The sequence below is a fragment of the Ipomoea triloba genome, chromosome 13 (assembly GCF_003576645.1).
Source record: "Ipomoea triloba cultivar NCNSP0323 chromosome 13, ASM357664v1".
Lineage (NCBI taxonomy): Eukaryota > Viridiplantae > Streptophyta > Magnoliopsida > Solanales > Convolvulaceae > Ipomoea > Ipomoea triloba.
Window position 1 is genome coordinate 5720199 of NC_044928.1, and position 14438 is coordinate 5734636.

The 14438-nt window shown below is 31.6% G+C and overlaps 3 protein-coding genes and 1 non-coding gene across 4 annotated transcripts; all 4 read right to left on the bottom strand.

Annotated features, from left to right (window-relative positions):
- Positions 1–4877: 4877 nt before the first annotated feature.
- Positions 4878–5928, bottom strand: LOC116001703 (osmotin-like protein TPM-1). Its single transcript, XM_031241609.1, has one exon. It carries the CDS (start codon positions 5910–5912, stop codon positions 5226–5228), a length of 687 nt encoding a protein of 228 aa, XP_031097469.1. The 5' UTR covers positions 5913–5928; the 3' UTR covers positions 4878–5225.
- Positions 5929–7050: 1122 nt separating this feature from the next.
- On the bottom strand, positions 7051–7936 carry LOC116001772 (osmotin-like protein TPM-1). Its single transcript, XM_031241709.1, has one exon. The coding sequence runs from the start codon at positions 7870–7872 to the stop codon at positions 7213–7215; it is 660 nt and encodes a 219-aa protein (XP_031097569.1). The 5' UTR covers positions 7873–7936; the 3' UTR covers positions 7051–7212.
- A 4219-nt stretch (positions 7937–12155) lies between these two features.
- LOC116001096 lies at positions 12156–13617 on the bottom strand. Its single transcript, XM_031240994.1, has 2 exons — positions 13376–13617; positions 12156–12969 (listed from the first exon to the last, which is right to left on the bottom strand). The coding sequence occupies exons 1-2, from the start codon at positions 13615–13617 to the stop codon at positions 12156–12158; spliced, it is 1056 nt and encodes a 351-aa protein (XP_031096854.1).
- A 565-nt stretch (positions 13618–14182) lies between these two features.
- On the bottom strand, positions 14183–14254 carry TRNAD-GUC. Its single transcript has one exon. It is a non-coding gene; the product is annotated as a tRNA-Asp (tRNA).
- Positions 14255–14438: the final 184 nt, after the last annotated feature.

The window sequence follows — 14438 nt, forward strand, 5'->3', positions numbered from 1 at the left end:
ACACAGTTAAGATTAGGGTAAAAAACTAACAGTGTACTCTTTTATATAACAAATATAAATTCAAAAATTAAAAATAATTATATAACAAATATAAATTCAAAAACTAAAAATAATAAAGAAAGACAAAAGAATTGAGAATCCAGATCAAAACTTAAAAGGAAACTACAAAAATATATATTATGATTCAATTAGTTCATATCAAAATAAACAAATAGATAAATATATAAAAATGAAACAACTGTGGTGGGAACTTCATGAATTATGATCAGATTGAATCGATAAAAACATAAGAAATTGAAATATATATATATATATATATATATATATATATATATATATATATATATATATATATATATATAAACAATAGGTAAAGAACATATACCTTCCACATCTTCCAACACAGATTCTAAGGTTTCTCATCGGTTGTTCTTGACTTCGTAAAGACGAATCAATCGTACTTTGATTGCCCACGCAGTACTGAATGCGTTTATCTTATTTATAGTAAAACAAAAATAGGGGTCATTGTATGTAGATTTTTTTGTGTGTATGAAGTTAAAGTGGTAAGATGGAGTGAACGAAAGATGTGAAATTGGTTGCATGGTTGCACGATTTATATAGTGGAATGGGAATTATTAGATATAAATTTATTGGGAAAACTTTAAAAGTAATTGATTAATAATAATTATTGATTGATTAATATCAATAATAATAATCACTCTTTTTTTTTAGTACTACTGATCCACTGAGGCTTGGACCTACTCCCATCATTCATGTGAGAGTGTTAATCGGGACACCGGATGCCACTTGACCACAAGGCCTTTGGCAATAATCACTCTTGTTATTATCCAATTATTATTATTATTATTAATTAATTAAGAATTACTCCGTAATAATTTGAAATTTGCCTTTTATTAATAATAATCAATCCTGTTATTATTTTAAATCAATTTACTGTATTAATAATAATAATAATCAATCATGTTATTATCCGACTATATTATTATTATTATTATTATTATTATTAAGAATTAAGAATTTGCAATTTGCCTTTATTAATAATAATCAATCCTGTTATTATTTTAAATCAATTTACTGTTTTTCATCGATTAAGAATTATTGCCTTTTTATAATGTAAGAATAATCAATCCTATTATTATTTTAAATCAATTTACTGTATTAATAATAATAAATCAATATACCTTTTTTCAACAATTAAGAATTATTGTCTTTTTTATAATGTAATAATAATCAATTCTGTTATTATTTTAAATCAATTTACCGTAATAATAATAATAATCATTCCTATTATTATCCGATTATTATTATTATTATTATTATTATTATTATTAAGAATTAATAATTAATAATTTTCAATTTGCATTTATTAATAATAATCAATCCTGTTATTATTTTAAATCAATTTACCGTTTTTCACCGATTAAGAATTATTGTCTTTTTTATAATGTACGTTAGCATGCAATTTCGATTTTATTGTATGCAATTTGCCTTTATTAAATCATTGCAATTTGCCTTTATTAATAATAATCACTCCTGTTATTATCCGATTAAAAATTAATAATTTGTAATTTCCCTTTATTAATAATAATCACTCCTGTTATTATTTTAAATCAATTTACGGTTTTTCAAAGATTAAGAATTATTGCCTAATCACTCCTGCTATTATTTTAAATCAATTTACCTTTTTCAAAGATTAAGAATTATTGTCTTTTTTATAATGTGTGTTAGTATGCAATTTCTCTTTTATTGTATGCAATTTGCCTTTATTAAATCATTGCAATTTACCTTTATTAATAATAATCACTTTATTAAATCATTGCAATTTACCTTTATTAATAATAATCACTTTATTAAATCATTGCAATTTACCTTTATTAATAATAATCACTTCTTATTAAATCATTGCAAACACCAATTAATATATATTAACAACACAATATTATATTAGATATATCACAAATTATATATCACCAATCACCAATCAATATTAACAACACAATATTACCATATTACCTTATGCCAATCAATATTAACAACACAATATTACCATATTACCTTATGGCATTACATATTAACAACACAATATTACCATATTACCTTATGGCATTACATTTTAACAACACAATATTACCATATTACCTTATGGCATTACATTTTTAATAAATATGGATAATTAATAAAATTAATAAAATAATAAATAAATAAATATTAACAATATTACCATATTAGATATATCACAAATTATATATCACCAATCACCAATCAATATTAACAACACAATATTACCATATTACCTTATGGCATTACATTTTTAATAAATATGGATAATTAATAAAATTAATAAAATAATAAATAAATAAATATTAACAATATTACCATATTAGATATATCACAAATTATATATCACCAATCACCAATTAATATTATTAATAAATATGGATAATGGCATTACACTATTAATAAATATGGGTAATTAATAAAATTAATAAAATAATAAATAAATAAATAATATTCATTATGTTGTTACTAAAATGCCCTCCAGTTTTGGGGGGGAATTTTTGCTAGACACTTCTATTATTATATAATATATATATATATATATATATATATATATATATATATATATATATATATATATATATATATATATATATTATAATAATAATAATAATAATAATAATATATAGATAGATGAATTAATGTCACTTTGATGGGTGTCTTTGATGTTGAGTCGTGATTAATGATTATTGAAGAATTTCCGACTTACAGCTAACCAATTCAAGTGTAGATGATGAAGGTTGTGTTGGTTTAGGACCATTGTATGTTTGGAATATATTCCAACTGTTGTAATCTTGGTGATCATCTAGTGGATTGCGCAAACGCTAAGTAGTCTCACAGACGTAGGAGTTTTAGCTCCAAACTGTGTAATCATTTCTTATGTCCGGGTTCAATTCCTTTACTTATGCGCTTATATTTATTTGTCTTTTAGAATAATTTAATCTGGACTAATAATTATAAAAACGTATATTATTTTTTAATCTGAACCCTTAAGCCTTGCATTCAAGATCCACGATACTTTTTCGAAATTCATTACTATTACCAAGAATTTGATTCTCATTTCGATTTTAATTCTCTTGTGCAAATCAAACACACCGTACGTAATAGTGTACACATTTAAATACTTTATTATAGATTTTGAGTATACTGTCAATTATCTGTAAATGTACCATCAAGCGATCTGGATAAACGTAGAAAAATTGCTACAATTATGGTAATTAACGACGTGTGAAACTTCATATTTTTATTTTTATTTTTTTGAGAAGCAACTTCATATTTTTTTAGTAATAGATCTTTTGTTAGGACATCTAAATTGACTTGTATGCTCAATTGATAGGAGACCTAAGACTTCTACGTGGAAATTTCCAGCCTACTTCTTTAATGCTTTTTATTTCCTACAAGCGGTGGGGCAATAGAAAGCAACAAGTATTTAACACACTCCGTCATATCACTTCATGCTATTTGTGGTTCCAAATAATATATATGATAAAGGGAAATTTTAGTACATACCCTGTAACCAATGTAATTTAATTCTATCGAGAGAAATTAAAAGGAGAAGATAAAGAAGAAGATGATGACGACGAATGAAGCTCCAATTATGTATATTTTAAAGGTATTGATTTTATAAACTATAGTTAACATATTATCTACATGCAATATCAATATGTTGTTTTTGATTGTACCAAAAAAAGAAAAAAAAACGACACCAATAAAAACTTCATTTATGTAAATTACAAAATGGTATTGCTTTGAACCATGCAGAATAGTAATTTATATCGTGGACCAGGGTGCACAATGCATTGTGCACCCCGTACCAAAACGACGTCGTTTAGGTCATTTTAATTAACGGTTTGTTTGTTTTTGGAAATCACATTTTCTGTTTCGGGCGGTCTGTGTATTTGGTGTTTTCATTTTCTGTGTATTCTTTGAAGGCATTCTGTGTATTGTAGACTACGATTCTGTGTATTCATGTTAGGGGTACTTAAACATAGGCTGTGACGTGTTTTGTGTATTCGAATGTTAGGAGGATGATTTCTGTGTAGTTGTGTCAATATTCTGTGTATCCCTTTAAGTCATTCTGTGTATTTTAGACAAGGATTCTATGTATTTCTTGAAGTCATTCGCGTCCACCATCCATTAACAATCGAAACGACATCGTTTCGGACACTGTGGACCCTGGTCCACAATATAACGATTGATGGAGAACCATGCAATATGGACACTGTATAATGAAATGGTATTGTTTTTTACCATGATACACTATGCAATATAGAACGTGGACGATTGCATATAGTTTGCTACTTTTTGGAAATATCCTGCCACAATAGTCAACATAATGCAGCGCTCTTCACAGAAAAGCATAAAGAATTCTACTTCCAATAATTAATCTATCATTTAATTTCGAATTATTTTCCTTCCTTATTCAAGTGTATTTGGAATTCTGAATTCGTACAAGTTGGTGTTAGATATTAATGGTCAAATAAAGTAATTCTAGAACTCTAAATCTCTAATCCTTATCCAAGGTCGCAGATGAAGCGCAACGTACAACTGAATCGGTATGCAGCCATATATGATCAATACATATTACATTGTAAGGCAATCCCTCTTTCTTTACAAAGAAGGATTTACACAAGCAATCTCAAGCATAGTTGGGGACAAAACACAAGTTTAAGGTGAGATTGTGATGAATGATGATAACTGTAACTTAAAGAATAAAAGAAAAAAAAAAGAAAAAAAAAAAGAACATAGGGGAAAAGAAAGAAAAGCGTAAGTTACACTTCATGACCAACATGTGTATATATAAACGAAAATAAGTCATCTTTATATATAGATAATCTATACTTCTCTTGTTGACTACTACTGACTCTATTACAATTACAATGTAGTATCTCTTCAACCGAGCTATTGAAGCACAAAGAGTCAACAATTAAACCACAAGGTCTTTGGCATCTATACTGCAAGGTAATTAAACTAACCTTTTTAACAAAGATTTCAAGGCCTTTAATTTATTCATAACATTATAATGAATTAATACTTTCACAGTACAAATCCCTACTTGATTCATGTTGTTGAGCAAATACTACTAGATAGCAGGTTAGATTATAGTCACAACAAATTAAAATATACTTTCACAAATCCCTACATGATTAGTTTAATGGGCAGAAGACAACCCTATAATTAGTGGTTCCTCCAGGGCAAGTGAAAGTGCTGGTGGCATCATCCATAGGGTACCTATAACCATCAGGGCAGTTGGTCTTGAAAAACCTTGAATAATATGAAGGATTACATGTTGATGGATTGGTGCAACAATCCCCTGGTGTTCTAAAGACAGTGCAAGGATTGTTACATCCTCCGGGATCCCTGAGAGCGGCGGGGCATTGGCCAACGATATCAGCCGTGCATGAGATTGCGCGGCATTTGTCAATGGGCTTGGTGGGAGAGAAACTCAAGGGGATGTTGAATCCATCAACAAGCGAGATGTCGTAGAAGTCTAAGTTGTTGAATTGGTTTATGGCATACTCAACTAGGGTGTTTGGCGGTTTGCCCCACCCGGTGCACCGTAACACCCCACCACAGTCACCAGTTTGGCATGAACCCCTTCCGCTACCATCAAAGTTGCAATTTGTGCGACCCCATACGCGTCCTGGTTTTGAGTTGGGTGGAATGTTGATGGTCCAGTTTTGGCCTCGGTCGAGCCGCCGGCCGCCGCCAATTGGGGTTGCTGCCGCCCATACGGTGAAGGGACAGTTGTTATGAACTTCAATGTTGGTGGCGTAGCTAGATGTGAAGAAGCAGAGGAGGAGGAGGAATGGAAGAGTGATTAAGCAATCCATATTTTGTAATTAAGTGAAATGCTTTAATTATTTGAATTGGTGTATGGTCAAAGAGAAGCCGTGTTGACTATGCAGAGTACGCGTAGTTGGGTTAAACTTGAATTATTGTAAACATGTAATCATCTTATAGCCGTCCCGCAACTCCCCTCATGACACGTAATTGGCATTTAAAAAAAAAATTGATACCACATTTTGTCTTTCAATTATAGAACACTTATTTCTTTATACCTAAAAAATTATAACTAATACCTAAAAAATTATCAATACCTAAAAAAATTATAACTAATAGCGAATCCATACTTTTATTTCTTTATACTTGCGAAGCAATCTCCATATGTTTTGATAACAAGATGCTGCATTCGACTCTCCAAGACTTACTCTAATCTCAAAATTTTGGTGTGGAAAATTAGATCAGATCAATAAAGACTAGGGTCCTGTTTGGTAAATAATCAGTCTATCAGTCAATTTTGGCTTATTTGACCACTATTAGTTGTTTGATTTTGTTAAAAAATCAATATAAGTGTTTGTAACTCCAAAATACTAAAAAATCAATATCAGTCAATTTTGGTTAATAAGCTTTTTGTAACTCCAAAATACTAAAATTCAAAATGCTACTCAAACCAGTCTTTTCAATTAGCTTTTTGAGAAAAGAAATTATACCAAACAGCTATCAGCTAACAAATTTACCAAACACTTTTCTACAATAATAAGCTAATGTTATCAACTAATCATACCTTCCAACCCAATCAGCTAACAGCCATTTACCAAACAGGGCCTAAGATTTTTGACTGTAGGGGTATTGGAGCCAGCTGGGTGGTTGACCCTAGAGTAGTAGTTAGCCAGCCAACCTCGGCTCCTAACCCTCGAGCAAGGCGATGGAAGGTGCTCTTTAGTGAGGCTCGTGTGCGCATTTAAAGGCAATGATTGGGCGGATTCAAAGATATTGATGGCTAGGATTATTGGTGGGAGATTACTTTTCTTTTCTAAATTAGTGAGGCAATTTGTTATTTTATGAAAGTTTGTTAGCGTCTAATATAGGGTCTGATTGATAGAGATTTATGGCATTAATTAGTTGTGCAAATTGCTTAGCTTTTCTATCTTGGCCAGAGCCTCACGCATAAATACCTTGAAAAAAAGGTGAGAAAATAGTTCTGATTTACATTTTATGACCTGCATTATATACTTTACTTCAACGTAATTAAACGTTTTCAACAAAGATCTCAAGACCGGTCTACAATTTATTCATAACATTATATTATAAAGAATTTATACTTGTACAAATATCTCTGCATGACTAATTTCATGGGCAGAAGACAACACTATAATCAGTACTTCCTGCAAGGCAAATGAAATTGCTTTTGGTATCATCCTTAGAGGAAGTTAAAGCATTAGGGCATCTAGTCTTGAAAAAGTCCGAATAAACTGGATCACATGCTCCACTGCCGCAAGGGTTATTACACCCTCCAGGATCCCTGAGAGGGCCGGGGCATTGGGCGACGATATCAGCCTGGCAAGAGATTGGACGGCATTTGTCGCCGCCCCCGGCCGTGGTGGGCGCAAAACTTATGGGGATATTGAATCCTTCGATGAGCGAGATGTCCAAAATGTCGGAGTTGTTATACTGGTTCAGGGCGAACTCAGCCAGGGTGTTGGGCGCTTTGCCCCACGCGGTGCACTGCAACGCGCCGCCGCAATCGCCGGTCTGGCATGAACCCGCTCCGCTACCGTCGAAGTTGCAATTCGTGCGGCCCCATATTCGGGCCGTGGTGGTGCCGGCTGGCACGTTGATGTTCCAGGTTTGGTTTGGGTCGAGTGGTTTGCCGCCGCCGATTGGGGTTGCTGCCGCCCATACGGTGAAGGGGCAGTTGTTATGAACTTCAAAGTTGACGGCGGAGCTACTGGGTGTGAAGAGGCCGAGGAGGAGGATGAGGAGGAATGGAAGTGTGGTTGAGCAATCCATATTTGTAATTAAGTGAAATATAATGCTTTAATTTGAATTGGTGCGTGATCAAAGAGAAAGCGTACGTGTTGACTATTCAAGTGTAGTAGGGGTAAGAACAATCATCACTTTGAATTATTGTAACCTTGTAATCATCTTATTGCCATCACCTCATGACACGTACTAGATTTCAGAGTTAATTTCATATTTTTGCATAGATGCATAGGTGACAACCCAATTTTTATTAGAACATTCTTATTTCATCTTAATATTATTGTGGCATGATTATTTTTAGTTATTTGTCAATAAAATTATTGAAATGTCATTAAATACAATGACATTTTGATATTTTATACAAAGTAAGTTGACCCGCTATATTTTTTATGTTTATTTTTTTGAAAAAGAAAAAGTCATAATTGAAGATCAAAATGTCCTTATATTTAATGAAATTAAATTATTTTGTTGATAGAGGACCAAAAACGGTCATTTTTATAAATATTTCAAAATTTTAATTTTTAAAATGAGCGGGGTCTTTTTTCATAAATACTACAAAGTTTGTTTATTTCAAACTGTTAGATCTACTAGATTAACGGTTTGAATTTGTCCATATGTTCTTACTAGGGACATGGTTCTCAGCTGATTAGGGATATATATATATATATATATATATATATATATATATATATATATGTGGTAGAAGAAATGTAATAATAGTAATTGGGCTTCGTATTCACATGGGCTTATTTCTTTCATATAGAAATTTAAGTCCAACAAATTACACTATAACTTAATATATTTACAACTATTTGTCTATGCATCACATAGGTGAGGTTTACTTATTTATATTTTGGGTCACACTCGTATGAAATCGCCTCATGGATAAGGATTTGTGAGACAGATTGGATCAGATCTGGTCAGTATGCAAATTTAATACTTATATTAGCAAATGTAATACTAAATCAAGAATAAAATGTTTGTTACTTATTATTAGGGAAAACATAATACTTTTGAGGACAAATGTAATCCTTTTATATTTTGATATAAAAGTATTACTTTTGTCATCAAAAGTATTATATTTTCCCTTAAGTAATGTTGCACTTATAAAGGAGAATGTAATATTCTTTTTTTATGGAAAATGTAATATTTTTACATCAAAATGTAAAAATATTACATTTTCCCATATAAACAATAGATATTTTATTTATAATTTAGTATTACATTTGCTAGTATAAGTATTACATTTCATATTGACCCGACCGGTCTCACGAACAAAGATCTGTGAGACAGTCTCACACAAATGTGACCCTTTTTTGCTGAGCAAGAGCTCTTTTAGTCGTTATTGCTTTTGCCATTGGTTGGCATGGCTATTGTTTAGCGCCTCTTTTGTTGATCTATTGCAAGTAAGTTAGCCAATTAATTGTGTTTGTTGTTTGTTTTTATAGTTAATACTTAAGCCAAAGGCCTTGTGGTCAAGCAGCATGAAGTGATTCTGTCAAGTTTGGGGTCATGGGTTTGAGCCTCAGTGGGGGCAATGTTGACTTTATTGGGCTTCAGTAGGTTGAGAAAGTATATGGACAGATACTACATGTAACAGGTTCAATAGTATTCAAAAAAATAGTTAATACTCAATTTATTCATTGACTATATATAGTGGTTTATTCTCAATATAATTCTAAATGACTTTTGTGCTTAATTAGGTCCTTAACTTTGATGATTTTACCAATTAAGTCATCTATTAAGATAGATTGACTAATTAATCACAATCTTACATCTGTAAAAATTGAACGTATCAAATCAGATTATAAAAAATAGCGGTGATAGTTTTGTATTATTACAAATTTTACTATATGCAAACGTGGACACTAAAATATTCTTTTGTGCTTAATTAGGTCCTTAACTTTGATGATTTTACCAATTAAGTCATCTATTAAGATAGATTGACTAATTAATCACAATCTTACATCTGTAAAAATTGAACGTATCAAATCAGATTATAAAAAATAGCGGTGATAGTTTTGTATTATTACAAATTTTACTATATGCAAACGTGAACACTAAAATATTCTTTTGTGCTTAATTAGGTCCTTAACTTTGATGATTTTACCCAATTAAGTCATCTATTAAGATAGATTGACTAATTAATCACAATCTTACATCTGTAAAAATTGAACGTATCAAATCAGATTATAAAAAATAGCGGTTAAAAATTGAACGTATCAAATCAGATTATAAAAAATAGCGGTGAAAAATTGAACGTATCAAATCAGATTATAAAAAATAGCGGTGACAGTTTTGTATTATTACAAATTTTACTATATGCAAACGTGAACACTAAAATATATTATTTAGTATTAATGTTTTGCACATTTAGTGTTACATTTTGCATATTTAGTATTAAAAGTTTGCACTTACAAAAATACGAAAGTTTTTTTAATACGTTATTTCACTCAAAATGACGTCATTTTGAGCAAAATAACACTATATCGTTCAAATCCGCTTAAAATATTTTTAAATCAGCTACTCTAATATTGATACTTTATGACTTGTGATTTTGTGAAATTGTGTTTTTTTTTTTTTGAATGTTTGTGGAATTGTGTTTTGTTTCTTTTAAATCTTCAAACAATTTACAATTTTAAATGCTTTTTAGATTAATATTTAATATTTTAGTATTAACTATTAAAGTATTCAATAATTTTTAATTATGAAGTCTTAAAAAAAAAATTTTTTTTTAAAAAGGCGCCTAGGCGCCATGCGTTGAGAAACGCCTCCTAGCGATTTTTGCGATCTCGAATACACCATAATAATTACATAAGTATTATTGTTTTCCCCTTTTTCTTATTTTTTTTCCTTTGATCATCCTTGATAAATTGATCTACTAATTTTCACGAGACTGTTAGGTCTTATGGGAGTCAAATATTTTTTTTATATATATGTGCGTGTAATCCTCTTAACTTCACATATTAAGAGTGCTCTTAGATCCACATCATCCAAACTGCCTTGCCAAATTTTGAGACAAGTTCTTGAGCAGTCAATAGAAACAAATTAAAGTCTTCGTCGTTATCGATCTGATATAATTTTCGATATCAAAATTTTGCAATGAAATCTATGAATTATTACGTATCAAGTAAGTAGTATACTTTTCTTTCCTCATCCAATTCCTGCCTAATTATCTGCTCCGATCTTGTACGTGTTTTTTTGGAGCTGATAGACTTGGTGTTTAACAGTATATAATTACATAGTATATGTTAAGCATTATATATACAAGTTATAAATATGTAGTCTAATTATCAACTGATACTTTTAATTGAGAATAAATATATCATTCAAGTTGATATAAGTTGTCGTATTATTATTTTTTTATTTGATTGTTGTGTGAAGAATAAATATCAATTTTGGTCCAATAACTATTGGGGTATTGTTAATTGCAATCCATGAGTTTAAAAACTGTTAATTTAGTATATTAACTATTCAATTTTTTTTTATCAATTTTGATTATTCTGGCTAAATTGCCGGTCAAATCTCACAGAAAAATATTGATAAGTAAAATAAAGAGAGTATTTTAGTCATTTTACTTCTTTTTTCTTTCTTCCCCGGGGAGTCCATCTCTTCTCTCCCGTTTCCGACGATCTTTTCTTCCTGCAAGCTCCTTACCTCCATTCTCGGCGACATAAATAAAAACATTTTCGTCCTATTATACTGTCAGTGTAAGTCTTTCATCAGGTTTTTGTTTGAGTTTATGTCACTGCAATATTTGCAGTTGAGTTTAATTTCAATTGAAGAAGGAATTTTTTGGGGTCCTTGTTTAGCTGTTCTCACACATGGAATCATCTTTTCTTCGCAGAATATACCGAAGAAAACCCAAAAATAATGACAAAATGCTCTCATCATTTCCACGTCGGCTGCATATACGAGTGGATGGAGAGAAGTGATAACTGCCCAGTTTGTGGCAAGGTAATTTGCTATATTTACGTGAAAGTTTCTTCTTCCAAGCACTACATTGGGTGTAATTGTTTCATGTGTTTAGCTAACGGGAATAGGAATCAAAGTGTTTCGTTAGACATGTTTCTATAACACTATTATGTGATTTGATTACCCACTTAATTAGAAAACACATTCCCTAATAAAATAAGGTTTCATTCCATTATTTCTCCTCCTAATTGGTAATTTGATTTTTAAGTTTGGATTAGTTTTTTAGATTTTTTGTTTTGTTTTTGTTCATATTGGTACTTTGGATGTCTTTATATTATAATAAATTGTCTTGATTTTTTGTTCTTGTATTTTTTTTTTTTTTTGAGAATAAAAACTTAATGCATTAAATCACGAGAAAGACAGTTTACAAGGAAAATAGGAGGAATGTCAAACCATTCTCCACAACCTGACATAGAAAGGGCCTCCCAAGCAACAGTGTGGGCGGCACAATTCGCAGATCGTTTAACAAAACGGAATTCAACATCATCAATTGACGATGCCAATTCTTTAATATCATCTACTAAAAGACCAAAAGTAGAATAAAAAGAAGTATAGGAAATAGCATGAAAAACTAACTGGGAATCCATCTCCACATCTGCAGCACCCATACCAGTATCCTTTAACCAACTTAAAGCATCTCTCAAACAAATCGCTTCAGCCTCTCTAACTGTGTAGGAACTAGTGATCCTAACATTTTTTGCAGCCAAAAAATTGTCTTCATCATCACGTAGAATCCATCCCAAACCCATAGCATTATTTGTTGTATCAATTGCCGCATCCGTGTTAAGCTTAATTCGTCCTCGTGCTGGCCGAACCCAAACATCATTACCAACAACTCTCATGTTAGTGGAAACCTGAGAGTTTGCTTGCTGCCAATTCGACCAAAACGTAAGTGCCCTCCTCAACAACGCATGCATGTCAAAAGGTACCCCCTTCCATACACTATCATTCCTGCTGCACCATATAGCCCAACAGGCCATGACAAATTTAGCAAGTAGTTCACCAGTCAAGACATTGAGATACCCAAAAAACCACTCAATAACATTATTACCATGGTTTGTACTAGCACCTGGTAGCCCAATAGCATTCCAAATTTTAAGAACCTCAGCACATCTAGCAAAAATGTGAGAAGCACTTTCATCTTCTCTCCTGCACATATGGCAAATAAGTGAACAATGTATGTGTTTAGAAGCTAATGCATCTCTGGTAGGCAAATAAGAGGAGGCCAATTGCCAGCAAAATAATTTTACTTTTGGCGGCACATCTAAGTTCCACAACCTCGACCAAGGGCGGTCATCATGCATCATACCAACAATCCGTCTATAATAGGACTTAACAGTATAATCGCCCTTCTGATCCCAATACCAGTACCACGAATCTGGGGGCTTACGAAGGGTAATAGGGATATTCAAAATCAACTTTGCATCACGTATTTTTAAAATCTTTATTCCCATTATAGGATCATAAATAACCAAACAATAGTATTGATAATCATTTCAATTTCATCTTACTACCAAACATACAAAATACTTTTACCAAAACTCATTACCATTACCAAATATTTGATTCTGATTTCGATTCCGATTCCAATGTGCGAAACAAACAACACCCATTGACTTGCAGGCGTTCTTCAGCGGTGCCATGACCAATCAGACCATGTGCTTCGACGGCTTCACCTACAGCAAGAAACACATGTGTCGCACCATAGAGAAAAGACTGGTCCAAATTTACCATCACGGGGCACGGGCACGGGCACAATCTCGACTTTCCCCTTTTCGTTTTAACATTGACTCCCATCACGGATGTTGCCGAGAATGGAGGTAATAAGGAGCTTGTGGGAAGAAACGATCGCCGGAAACTGGAGAGAAAAGAGATGGACTGGTTGGGGAAGAAAGAAAAAAGAAGTTAAATGACTAAAATACCCTCATTACTTTATCTATTAATATATTTTGGTGAGATAGATTTCGCTTCCAATTTGGTCGAAATGACCAAATTTGATAGCAATTGAATAATTAAAGTACTAAATTAACAGTTTTAAAAGTCATGAATTGCTGTTTCAAAAAAAAAATAAAAAAGTTATGATTGCAATTAACAAGACACAAATAATCATTGGACCAAAATTGAAATTTAGTATTGTATGAACTATAACTCTTGTTTTCTCAAAAATGAACTATAACTCTTGCTAATTGAGCGAACTAATTTGAAGGCATCCAAATTTGATTTATAGATTAATTGTTTTACTAGATGTTAATGTAGCAAACTAACATCCTTGACACAAATTCCATTAAAATATTAAATGGCTAGAAGAGGTATTCCAGAAACGACGCGGTTGCAAGCTATCCCAATTTTCGAAACAAAATAACGCCGTTGCCGGGGATCGAACCCGGGTCACCCGCGTGACAGGCGGGAATACTCACCACTATACTACAACGACTGAATGTTTACGTTCCTAACATTGAATTTCCTTATAAGTAAACGAATTTATAGATTAAATGTTTACTTTCTGTTTTTTTTTTGTTTGTTTTTGTTTTTGTTTTTTTAAAAATAACTAAATAAAATATAACAATGCCAAATTTTCATGACCACACAAAGTTATTTTATTGAATTTGTTACCTGGC

Bases quoted from the DNA above. Each gene is read 5' to 3' on its own strand.
- LOC116001703 (XM_031241609.1), bottom strand. From the start codon at position 5,912: ATGGATTGCTTAATCACTCTTCCATTCCTCCTCCTCCTCTGCTTCTTC.
- LOC116001772 (XM_031241709.1), bottom strand. From the start codon at position 7,872: ATGGATTGCTCAACCACACTTCCATTCCTCCTCATCCTCCTCCTCGGC.
- LOC116001096 (XM_031240994.1), bottom strand. From the start codon at position 13,617: ATGGGAGTCAATGTTAAAACGAAAAGGGGAAAGTCGAGATTGTGCCCG. The intron at 12,970-13,375 runs GTAATGGTAATG...CCATATGTGCAG, and splicing joins AAATCAGAATCAAATATTTG to GAGAGAAGATGAAAGTGCTT.